Consider the following 12,498-nt stretch of genomic DNA (forward strand, 5'->3'; position numbering starts at 1 on the left):
CGATGAGAACTCTCGGAGTAGATAGGAGGATCTGCATTTAATTGAGATTTGCTCTAAGGCAGTGGAGCAGGAGGTTGATATGGCCTCAACGTCTGGTCTGTAAAAGACATACACCACTCCCTATCTCTTTGGCAAATACTCTCTGAGTCACTGCATCTCTTGTTTCAAAGCTTGTTTCAATCTAAATGTTCCTGTACACTCTGGCCCTTTGATTTATATCTAGCCCATTGCTCCACACTATACTTTTCAGCTGTGGGCCATATGCAAGGAACAGTAGAGTTGTTACAGTTTGCATTGCAGCTAGCAGTAGTTTGGAATGAGTCTCATGCCTGCAGGTAAATACATAAGATATTGAATCTGCATAACTTGATGTAGAAACTTGCATAACTAGTATTAAAAAAGGCTAGAGTGGCTGAACATTGTTATATTTTATACTCCCTCCTCCCCTTACCAACTCCACTGTTGCATGTTATCTTGTGAAGGTCCAAGTTACTGCTGGGATTAGGTTCCACTGGGCAATGATACCCATTATTATCTTGTGTGCAGGCATTCTTTAAACATGGGTTGCTGGTTATTGAGCTGCTGGGGCATCACATCTAAACCCAATGTTACCTTTAAGTAACATCCAGGCACGCACGATGGATCAACGGAACTTTTTTTTCCCCCTTGTCCTTTCTGATTGAGATCAACTTCAGTATTATACGGAGTATTTATTCCTTTTACCTCTATGTTCAAATATTACAAAGATACAATGTATTAACTCATTTTTTAATAAAGCTTCATATATTTTTTAAAACTTTAGTGTTCATTAGTTGTAATAAATATGGTGTCCTACAATATTCTTCACAACGAGTAACATTCAAGGTAAGTAACAGTTCAGATTAAAATAAATGCAATAGTTTAACGTTTGCTTTGGAACTATACACAATACAATCAATGTTGTTCATGTGGGAACAAATGAACTGCAATTTCTTTTAAAATAAAAATTATAAACATCAGTGACATTGAGAAATGGGTACCATTGTTAAAAAACATCCAAATGCAACTCTTGTCAAAAGGAATGTACCGAACTGTGTTTGAGGGCTGCATTGCCTCTGTCTCATTGGAAATTAACTGCATAATCCATATAAAGTCAAGCAAAGAACCAGAGACCTAGGCAAATAAATACCCAATCCAATGGCATTCATCAGGAAAATAAGAAGCATTGATGCCATTTTTTATGTGTTTTCTCTTTTCCGTGTTTTGCAGGACATACGTGTGCAATCCTGTGGTGTATTAGGCAGTACAGACACCAGGTATATTTTGCTCATGACTGATACTAATGTACACATGCTAGATAACAAGTCTGCAGCATTGACTCTCCCTAGTCTGAGGAGAAGCCAATTGTAATATTCACCCCTGCTTTACTTGAGATGAGATCAGTAAATCTACATGGGCCATATCCTTGCTGATTATAAATTATACGATACTTATTGAACACGACAATCGGGGAAAAATGGTCAATCAACCATTTCAATGGTGTAGAAAATCTATATATGCAGAATTCTGGCTTCCTTCTAAGATGTACAGATTGGGTCCAAAGAGGACAATATCTGTTGGGTGGCATAATGGCACAGCCAGTTGAGCTGTTGTCTCAGTGCAAGCTACTTGAATTCAATCCCAATCTCTCTCTGCTGTTGTCTGTGTGGAGTTTCCATGTTCTCCCTGTGACCATGTGACTTCCTTTGAGTGTTCCTGTTTCCTCCCATATCCCAAATACATGCAGGTTGGTGGGTTCATTCACTGCTGTAAGTTACCCTTAGTATATACTGTCAGTGAGTGCTAGAATTTGGAGGGCGTTGATGGGAATAAGGGGAGAATAAAATAGGATTAGTGTAGGATTCACATAAATATATGCTTCATGGTCAGGTGGATTCAGTGGACTGTTGAGTCTTGACCTCAATTCTCAGCATGTACGCATGGAACTTAGGGGTACCAATTGTGTGTAAGGGCTATAACTGGAGTTCAACCCTCTAAAAACCTGCAGCTTCTCAGTAATCATCCCAATGCTTGCTTAGTTACTGCAATTCTATTTGTAAGAACAGTCAAATTGATTAGTCAATTGTGAAGTATGGATCTGCTTGGTTTAGGGATCAGAAAATAAAATCTTCCTGATTGGCTTGATATCAAAGAGAAATTTCCTAAAACCTGGATATATTTAAGCCAAAGGTAAACAAAGATGTCAGAAAATATGTTATGATATAAATTTGAAATGTTATATGCTTTCAGTATTAGCAATGTCCTTCATCCACAGTTTTAAAAAGTTTAAACATTTAGGTTTCCCATTAAAATAATGGGGGGAGGAATATCCTACAAACATGTAAGAATAGCTTCTCGGTCATTGTAATCGCGCCTGTGCACAAGAATCACCCAAGTCATCTTTCATGAAGGAAGTGGGTATGTCAGTAGCAAAATGTGAAGAGCTGACCAGGTTTAAAAAGGTGTTATGAAAACATTTGTTCAACTACTACATTTTCAAACATAAGATTCATCTGTGAAAATAGCATTTTCAAAGTCTTCCAATTTTGAACTGTATCGCCTGCTTTGCCATTCCTGCCTCCTCCTAATTAGTTCACTCTCAATTCTCGTAGTGTCTCTGAGGCAGTGTTTAGCCTCATGATGAAGGAAGTAGTCTTTGACAGTACTTTTAACTGAAGGAGGTAATACAATATGAAAAGTATGTCTTTTATTACTACCACTACTGTTGCATTGCTGAGGACATAGAGACTGACTAGAGCAGTCCAAAACCTCCTTGTCATTCTGTGAAGGAGTGTCTCTGGAAGGACTTCTGTTTAAGATGTCCTTAGGTATAAAGTTTTGCTCAGATGGTTTGGTCCTTTCAAAAATCTGTCTTCGCCCCACAGATTGAAGAACCAAGGATGAATTCTGTCCATAAAACACAGATTGTGGAATGTGGACCTTAATAGTCTGTCCTGATTGTCTTACACTTTCACTTCTAGATGGAACAGTATGATGTCCTTTGTCATCTTGCTCGGGATGTGTAACTTCAGGGTTTTGCTTCTCTTCATCGCCCTTATGCTGTACAGTTAAGACCTTTCCTGGAGCCATGTAGAAGGTTATTTTAGTGCGTTGAACATTGCAGCAACTTGGCTCCTCAGGTGATGTAACAAATTGTGTTGCGCTAGGAACAGTCAAGCTATTTTCTTCCTCATACATTTCTCCATTTAACATTTCTGTATTATTTTGGACAAGGGTTGTCTCGTTATGACCTTGTCTAGCATATGCTATATTTCTTAAAGCTCGAGTATCTTTCTCAGAACTCCCAGCATCCAATGACATTTGACTTTGATGCTCCATTGAGATTTGGACTGGATCCTCTCTCTCATTCTCACAGTTCACGTCTCCTTCTTTCCCTACTTCATTGTACCAATACATTTCATCAAAGCAGCCAGCCATTGAAGATAGCATTGCCTCAGGTAATTTGCAAGAAAGTCTATTGGATGTACAAGGTGAGAAGACCTGGTTTCTTCCCAAATTCCCTGACATACAGAGAAATGAGTCATTGCAACCAAACACTGATGAGTCTGAATAAGAGAAGGCACTCTCTATTGAACTAAGTGATGACTCTGAGGCTGACGTTGTTGGAGAAGATAAACTAGACAGGCTTGACCTTGTTGACAAATTCAATCTGTGGGGTTTAAATTGTTTCATTTTGGTATTAATCTGAGGAGACTTCCAAAATGTGTATTTCACTTTATTAGAAGCAGATCCTTTTCCATCATCTAATAGCTTCTGACTTTCAATCTGAAGCGTTTTCAACTGTTGTAAGTAGTCAATATGACGATGAGTCATGGTTGCATCACAGCTGGATTGGCGGGCCACTGGTTCATGAGACAAAGCAAGATGATGCGATAGGCAAACACTCGGCTCTGAGGAGCAACGGTCCCGAGCTGAGTCAATGCTTTGAATAGCTGCAAGTGAAGATACAGAAGAGCAAGAATATAAAGACTCATTTTCTGATTGCTCGCAGAGGTCTCCACTATCACTTTTCTCCAGCAGTTTCTTGGACAACACCTCTTCGTTGAAGAATCTTTGCTGACTCCAGATGTCTTTTGTTTCTTCAGCAGCATACTGCTTGGAATCATTCAAGGTGATAAAGATGGAGTTCCTTTGTAGTTTCTTTTGATGTTTACTTTGATCGGAGAGTACTGAATCGGCATCAGAAGAATACTGTGGATGGATTGAGTCCACATCTGCAAAAGGGACATTAAAAAAAGATGAACATTTTACATTGCTGTTTTTTTTCCAAGAACTACAACCCAACAGAAGCCAACAGCGGAACCCCTTCCAACATAATTCTTTTATCCACGCTGCTTACACTGTCAACCCACTACAGGAAAATAAATTTAATGGTGCACATTGGGAACGAATGATGTGTCATTCACTACTGGGTGCAGTAATCATTGGACATGGTGAACTTTGAGAATTGTGCCACTGGATATTGGATGGTATGCTAATAAAGAAAAACAGTGTGGCACAGGCCCCTTAGACAACTAGTCAACGCAATATGGGCTTCTGGGCTAATCCCATCTCCCTGCACTTGATCCATATCCCTCCAAGGCACAACTGAATGAGAAATTAATATTTTTAATTCATTAATTTTGTCTTCAGTGTTATCTGTTTGTTTGTAAGTATCACGTCTCGGTAAGGCAGCTTTTATTAATATAATATACCGTTGATCACTGAGCTTCATTATGGCATGAAATGATGCCTTTATATTTTAACTTCAATATTTGATTAGCAATTTTGAAAGCATGATTTATGTTTTTAAATGCATGCCATATACATTTCAATACAGATTTATTATCAACTGATTTTGGGGGGATGGGGTGCTTTGAAAGAATTTAATTCTGAAAAGATTTTTTGGGGAAGGGTGGTTCAAATGTTTTTCTCTTCTCTCTTTTGGGATGTGATAGGTCATCCCTCACTGGTGATTTCATTGCAAGTAGCCAACACACGGAAATTATACAACTTGGCAAAATAAGAATGTTTTTTAAAGCTTGGATGATTTATAATGCATCTTGTTTACTCAGAAATCTTACCCTCTCACATAGAAATGAACGGGAGTGTTTTAGCAATCTAATTACTCGTGCTGTTAGATTTTGTGTGTGTGATTTCACTGTTGGTTCCTGACTGAGTCAAAACCAACCGAGCAGGACAGGCAGCTCCAGCAGACTGATGAATTTTAAACCTTGTATTCCATTTACAAGTTGGTGCTGTTTATTTGCTAAACCAACTGCGTGTGGGTTTACGTTTATTTGCGATGTATTGCCGAATGTTGTTTTATTTGTATGTTCGTGTGATAGTGTGTGTCTTAACTGCATTACTCTTCACAGTCATGCACATTTCCCTAGCACTGGCCACAGCCAGAGCGGTTCCAGCTGTGTGAGGAATTATGGGTTTCGAAGAAGGCCATTGATCCCGCACTGAGCCGCCACTGCCGCCCTGAGCGGCCCCATTGTTTTTTGATTTCAGTGAATAGGAGAATTCCAACCGATAGGAGTGTTTGAAAGCTACAAGTTGTTGCAGTTTTTAAAATAATTTTAATATTGTGGCTTATTTCCCTTTGGTATCATTAAAGTAACATTTCTTTTGTTGTATCTCTTATTTCTATTGTTGTTTGACAAGCCCCCTTACCGTTTGGGGCCCCTAGGCTTCAGCCTGCTCAGTCTAATGGTTAATCTGCCACTGATTCCACCTTAAGCAATCCTTCACTAATCACAGAGCATTTATGGCATAGGGATTACTTAAGGTGCAATGTGAGTTTAGGGGGCAGTTTGTAAAGCATTGATCTAGACAAAGAGTTCAAGAGTTTCATAGCCAAATTTGTGGATATGAATTAAATGGGTGGAAAACAAGTTCTAATAAGAAACACGCAATAAGAATACAAAGGAATTAATGATCTGGATGAGGGGATTGGATGTAATATCTCCAAATTTGCAGATGACACTAAGCTAGGAGGGGTTGTGTGCACGGAAGAGGGGGTCAGGAAGCTCCAGTGTGATTTGGATAAATTGAGGGACTGGGCAGATACATGGCAAATGCACTACAATGTGGATAAATGTGAGGTTATCCACTTTGGTAATACAAACCGGAGGGCAGATTACTATTTGAATGGCAATAGATTAAGAGATGGGGAAGTGCAGAGAGACCTAGGGGTACTTGTACACCAGTCTCTGAAGGCGAGCATGCAGATACAGCAGGCGGTTAAAAAGGCAAATGGTATGTTGGCCTTCATATCAAGAGGGTTTGAGTCTAGGAACAAGTATACCTTACTGCAGCTGTACAGGGCCTTGATGAGACCCCACCTGGAGTATTGTGTGCAGTTTTGGTCACCTGATCTAAGGAAGGATGTTCTTGCAATGGAAGGAGTGCAGAGGCGATTCACCAGGCTGATACCTGGAATGGAAGGAATGACTTATGAGGAAAGATTGCGCAAATTGGGATTGTACTCGCTGGAGTTTAGAAGATTGAGAGGGGATCTCATAGAGACCTATACAATTCTGGCAGGACTGGACAAAATGGATGCAGATGGGATGTTTCCAATGATGGGAAAATCCAGAACCCGGGGCCATGGTTTGAGGATAATAGGCAAACCATTTAGGACCGAGATGAGGAGGAATTTCTTTACCCAGAGGGTGGTGAATCTGTGGAATTCATTGCCCCAGAGGGCAGTAGAGGCAGGTTCATTAAATGTATTTAAGAGGGAATTAGATCTATTTCTTCAGTATAAGGGTATTAAAGGTTACGGAGAGAAGGCAGGGACGGGGTACTGAACTTTAAAATCAGCCATGATCTCGTTGAATGGCGGAGCAGGCTCGAAGGGCCGAATGACCTACTCCTGCTCCTATCTTCTATGTTTCTATGTTTCTATTAATATAATTAATGAGGCCAAAAATTTGTTTATCAATTTTAGTAAAAGAAAATAGAATAGTAGATTATTGTTTAAATGCAGATAGACTTCAAAAAGCTGCTGTGTTAGGATCTGGGCGCTTGAAAAAGTGAAAGTGAGCAGGCAGGTATGGCAAATAATAAGGAAGGCAAACAATAGGTTGGCCTTAATGAGGTGGTGTGGGGGAAGGGGCATGTTGAGGTATTTGAGTATAAAATTAGAGAAGGTCAAATGCTAACAAGGTGAGTCCATTAGAGGGAAATCTAGAAATAAGGGCATTGATTCATCATAATAGTTGATTCATTTAAGACCAAGCTGAGGAAGAATTTCATCATTCTGAGGGTCATGAATCTGTGGAATTCTCAGTGTTCTGAGGGTTAAGTCATCGAATATATTCAGTGTTGAAATAAGCAGATTTTTGCTCAGTCGGGGAATAGGTTTATAGGAAACAATGAAGAGAGGAAGCCAAGATCAGTTGAATGATGAAACATGATAGAGCGAAGGTCTGGCCTATTCCTATTTCTTGGTATAAATATTCTACAGAGGATAAAATGGCAATATTACAAAACAAGAACAACTCATTCAATTCAACATCACTACCACGCAAAATGGGAAGAAGTGCATGCATATATTAACGAGAAATTACTCCTTATTTTAGTCCAAACATATCTCTAGTACAAGCAATAAAATTAAATATAGCGACAGAATACAAGTCTACTATACAACATATTTCTCGGGCTAGTCAGGAATTAAGTTCCAGACAATAAATGGCTTTGCAGTTGATGTAGTATGCTAATGAGCATTCCAGTGCTAAAGTTCCAACTCGACACCTAAACATGTGACTTATAGCGAATTAAATCATAAAGGAGCTTATATGGTAACCTAGCACAGGTTTAACCTTTTGTAAAAGGCTTCTTGCTCAACAGATGTTCTGTTATGAGCTGGTGATGATAAATCTCTGTAAAGATTTAAACACATATTTTCAAGACATCTGCAGAGGATCAGAGAAAATGAAAAGAAATCCACAGAATCCTTTAGTCCAGTGGTTTCAAACTGCCCTCCCCCCCTCCCTCCCCCCCCCCCCCCCCACACATTCCACTTTAAGTATTCCCTATGCCATAAATGCTCTGTGATTAGTATGGGATATTAAGGGAGTGGAAAGAAAAAGGTTTGAAAACCACTGTTTTAATTGACTCATTATGTGCACGGTTTCATAACTCCAAAGGAAATGGGCCAATGACAGTTTTTCTCAAGCAAAATATTTCAGTCACAATTGGGTCTAGAGCAGTGATCCTCAACCTTCCCTTTCCACTCACATCCCACCTTAAGCAATCCCTTACTAATCACAGAGCCCTGAAGGCAAAGGGATTCCTTAAGGTGGAAAGTGAGTTTAGGAGGGCAGTTTGAAAACCACTGCTTTAGTCCAACATTATACATGAGTGGCGGACAGGACTCTTTAAACCTCCATTTCAACAATTAAGCGCTGTGCCAAGATGATCACTATTCATTCTAACCAGATGTTAGGTTTCTGCTGCTGGAGCTTTTGCGCTTTTCTGTCCACATTTTATGGATCTGATAATTTAAAAAATCTAATGAGCAAGACACCACAAACCTAGAGAGTCCTCAGAATTGGAATGCTGGACATCTTGTGATTCCCCAAAGAGTGAATTCAACCCATTGCCAAAGATTCGATAAGAGTTTTCAATCATAAACTGTACAAGTATAGCGACCTGAAAGAAAGCAAACATGAGTTGATGCATCCCTGTATTGAACATATACTATTTCACACCAGTGATGTTCTATTTCAATGGGATGTTGCAGGTTAAAGGAAGAACAGGACCAAAGGGACTTTCTTGTTTAACTCCAAAGAGTTAATGATTAATTGTGGAAGTCAATTATTACTTCACCATGAGAATAAAATATACATTTTACAATTTTGAGCAATACATTATGGAAAATCTTAGACCATGTTAGTAAATAGTAGTAGATCAAGAATGTCTACTTTACAGTTAGAACAAATGACTGGACAACAAGGATTTAAAAAAAAACAAATACTGGAGAAGCAGTGACCTTTATGTAGCAAAGTTAAAGATACAGAACCAAGGATTCAGGCTTGAGCCCTTCATCAGGAGTTCTCCAGCATTGTGTGTTTTTTACTTCAACCACAGTGGCTACAGAACTTTGTGATTTACTTCAGACCACAAGGATTTTGCTTCCTGGACACTTTTGGGTGCATTTTATAGATTATAAGCTGCTGATCATAAAAGCACCTTAAAAATAAGGAAGTAGAAATGTAGCTACAGAGAATGAGAAGGAGAATAAATGAAATCTCAGTGATCATGTTGCAGTCTTGGTAGAGCAGTATATGAAGATCACTTCAAATTATAGAGTTGAGGTCATCAAGGTCCAAAATTGGAAGAGACTTAAGAACCTTATGTTAAGTATAATGATACTGACACATTTTGAGACTGTGAGTAAAGAATGGTGCAACTTGAATGTTGAAAAGTAATAGATATCCATAACCTCAATCACTGTTTGTTGAAATGACAATGCTCTTGTTCACGAATCAATGAGTTTTTAGGGAGAAACAGAATGAGGTAGAGCTTTGCTGTGATGGTGAGGGTTATTGTACTTTCCAGTTTTGTCAATGGGCCTTTCTCGTGTATCTGTCTTGAGCCTGAAAGCAGAGAAAATGCATAAACATTTGTGTGCCAGAATTAGGGAGTTAATATAAAGAGTTAGAGATAGATGGGTTATGAAAGAATGTTTGGCCATTACAGTAAGCCAGAAGATAATCTTCTCGTGATTAAGTGTCAGGTTCACTTAGCTGGGAGTAAAAACACAATGTTAGAGAATCTCAGCAAGTCAAACAGTGTCCTTTATGTAGCAAAGAGTTTGGGTGCCTGCCTACATTGTGCTCATACCTTAATGAAGGGCTCAGTCTGAAACGTTAGTTATAGTATCTTTACCTTTGCTACATAAAGTACTCTGTTTGACCTGCTGAGTTTCTCTAGCATTGTCTTTCTACTTCAATCTGCAGACTTCTGTGTTTTCTTCACTTAGCTGGCAACATTTTTGTCCTATTATTGAGCTGAAAGTACCATCCAGGATGACAGAATTAAATGATGCTTTATGCTAGCAGGTTAGAAAGTCCTTCTTGGTCACATGTACCAAATGTGCTCAATAGCGGAATCAGCAGGTTGTACTGTGTTCCACATCCAAAATTTAGTTTCATTGTACTGGAACTGTATTGTGCAACAGCTACTTTAACACGAACAAAAAATGAATTTTAAGTGAAGAAACCTATTGTTATCTTTGCGTGAATGTAATTAGTTCACAAAAATAGAATTGGTGAGTATTGGTACTATGAACCTAACACAAAAGCGTAACATTGATAGATCTGATCACCTGCTTGTACTCTACTATGTTGGAACTGCAGGATTGTGAAATCATACTACAAATCCAAGCAACCCCTTGAGTCGGAGTTCAATCTGTATCCGAAAACATGAATTTACGTATTCAACCTTATCTGGCAGTTGAAAGCAAATCCAGTTCAAATTGTCATTGACTTTAATGAATTGCAAACATCTCATGATTAGAATTCACAACTGCATCAAAGATTCTAGGTGAATGGGCAGGAGAAGTATAGACTAAATATTTGATTTGAAGAATAACATCCATAAATAGCTATTTCCTTTCAACTATTTGCCAAGAACATGATTGATAATTAGTTTATACTTTTGCTGTCATTCTATTCTCTCCCTTTTCATCTTGTTTCTCTTTACAAATGGGGAGGATCATGGAACGACGGTGAGATAAAGCTGGCAATTCATATCCCAACAGTCTGCTGATACAGCTCCCAGTCTAGTCAACAAACGAGTCTGAAATCAATGCATTATGTAATAGTGTTGTAGACTTGATGGCCCCAATACATTTAGAAGATTTTTGATGTAACATGAAACAAATCTTTATGATAGATATACACAAGAATATAGTGATAAGGAATGAAAATATCCAAATTATTGTTACATTCTGGGAAAATCGTTGTTTTCAACGAGGTGGACATTGGACTTTGACAACAATAATTGTGGCTTTTAATGTAACAAAATATCCCAAAGCTCTTCACCCACAAAAATAAAATCTGACATTTGAAGCTAGATATTGTAGCAGAAGTCAAGAAAAAGTTGGTGAAATTGGTATTTTAATTCTGCATCTTTAAGGGGAGAAGAAAGGTAGAGAATATAAATAATACAATAACGCAAAGGAGACTGGGACAAACTTCAGATCTCCAGGCACTGGAGGCTGAAGACATGAGCTATCAAATGAGGGATAATCAGTGGTGTAGGATCCAGAGGGCTGCAGTGGTAGAGGAGGTACTGTAGCTCCAGCACTATATGTTTCATCCTGACCTTAGACGTTGTCCACATGCAGTGCGTAGGTTCTACCAGGTGCTGTAATTTCCTCCAGCTTAGAAAGTTGTGGTTAGTAGGTTAGTTGGTGGCTGGAAACTATTGAAAGTTTGGGTGATAATAGAATCAGAGCAAAGTTGAAAGGCTTGTGAAAAAGAATAAGTTAAAGGAGAGAATAAGTTGGGGAATGGAATTGAAATTTCTCTGTGAATGGCATCCTTCTCTGTCTCAAGGGAAAATTAATGTAAGGGTTGAATATAGATTACAGAAGTAGGAGAGAGCTTTGGAGGGCATTGAATGAGAAATCTGAAATTGAAGTGCTACTTAAAAGGGAACCATTATTGGTCAGGAAGCATAGCAACAAGGGTTGAATTAAGGCACAGGAGGAAGAGTTTTGAATGAATGCAGGTTTGTGCATCAGAACGAGAATAGGGAAGTCCAGAGGCAACAAAATCATGAAAGTTTCAGCAGCAGGTTGAGTTGCCAGTCCTTACCAGATTCTGCTGTCATATGGAGGCAATGACAAGCCCTTTGGACACAAAGGGTTGCAATGATCCTTTCCAAGGGGGGGGGGGGGGTTTCAAGCAAAGAAAAGCAACAGGAAAACAAAATGCAGTGACAGGTCGGGATTGGGGAAGGAAATGTAGATGAGGAGGGAAGTTAAAAATAGTATGTCATTGACAGAACAGGGAGGAAGGATGAGAGAGAGAGGTACGGGACTCGTTTATGATCAGTCATAGTGTTGGAGTCCTTGTGGTGAACCTACTGGCAAAGAGTTGAAGAAATGGTAATATACTTCTAATACAGGATGGTGTGCAGTTTGGAGGGAGTCTTTCAGGTCCTTCATGTTTTCACCATGTTGCTGCCACAAAACAAAATAAAATTGTGACATGTTCATGACAATAAATTCTGATTCTGATACTGACCCCATGTTTGGAAGAAGTCATTTTGACTTCAGCAAATGTCTACAATGCATCTTATTGATGGTACATGCTTGACTGGTTGAGGAAGTGAACATTTAAGGTGGTAGCTAGGTTACCAAACCCATGAATCCTTTGTCTTGGATGGTGTTAAGTTTCTTACAGTACTTGAGAAGAGTGTTCTATCATACTCCTAATGTTGGCTTGTTGGCTTGTG

The 12,498-nt window shown here is 39.0% G+C and overlaps 1 protein-coding gene across 2 annotated transcripts in view; it reads right to left on the reverse strand.

Moving 5' to 3' along the window:
- Positions 1-765: 765 nt before the first annotated feature.
- The window catches only part of arhgap20b (Rho GTPase activating protein 20b), an 89,112-nt gene continuing 77,379 nt past the window's right edge, over positions 766-12,498 (reverse strand). For both annotated transcript variants that reach the window (XM_069892972.1, XM_069892973.1), the window contains 2 exons: positions 8,565-8,682; positions 766-4,253 (listed from right to left, as the gene is read on the reverse strand). In XM_069892972.1, coding sequence (XP_069749073.1) covers positions 2,515-4,253; positions 8,565-8,682 — 1,857 coding nt within the window. In that variant the 3' untranslated portion in view covers positions 766-2,514. The remainder of the gene's footprint in view (positions 4,254-8,564; positions 8,683-12,498) is intronic.

The sequence above is a fragment of the Narcine bancroftii genome, chromosome 8 (assembly GCF_036971445.1).
Source record: "Narcine bancroftii isolate sNarBan1 chromosome 8, sNarBan1.hap1, whole genome shotgun sequence".
Lineage (NCBI taxonomy): Eukaryota > Metazoa > Chordata > Chondrichthyes > Torpediniformes > Narcinidae > Narcine > Narcine bancroftii.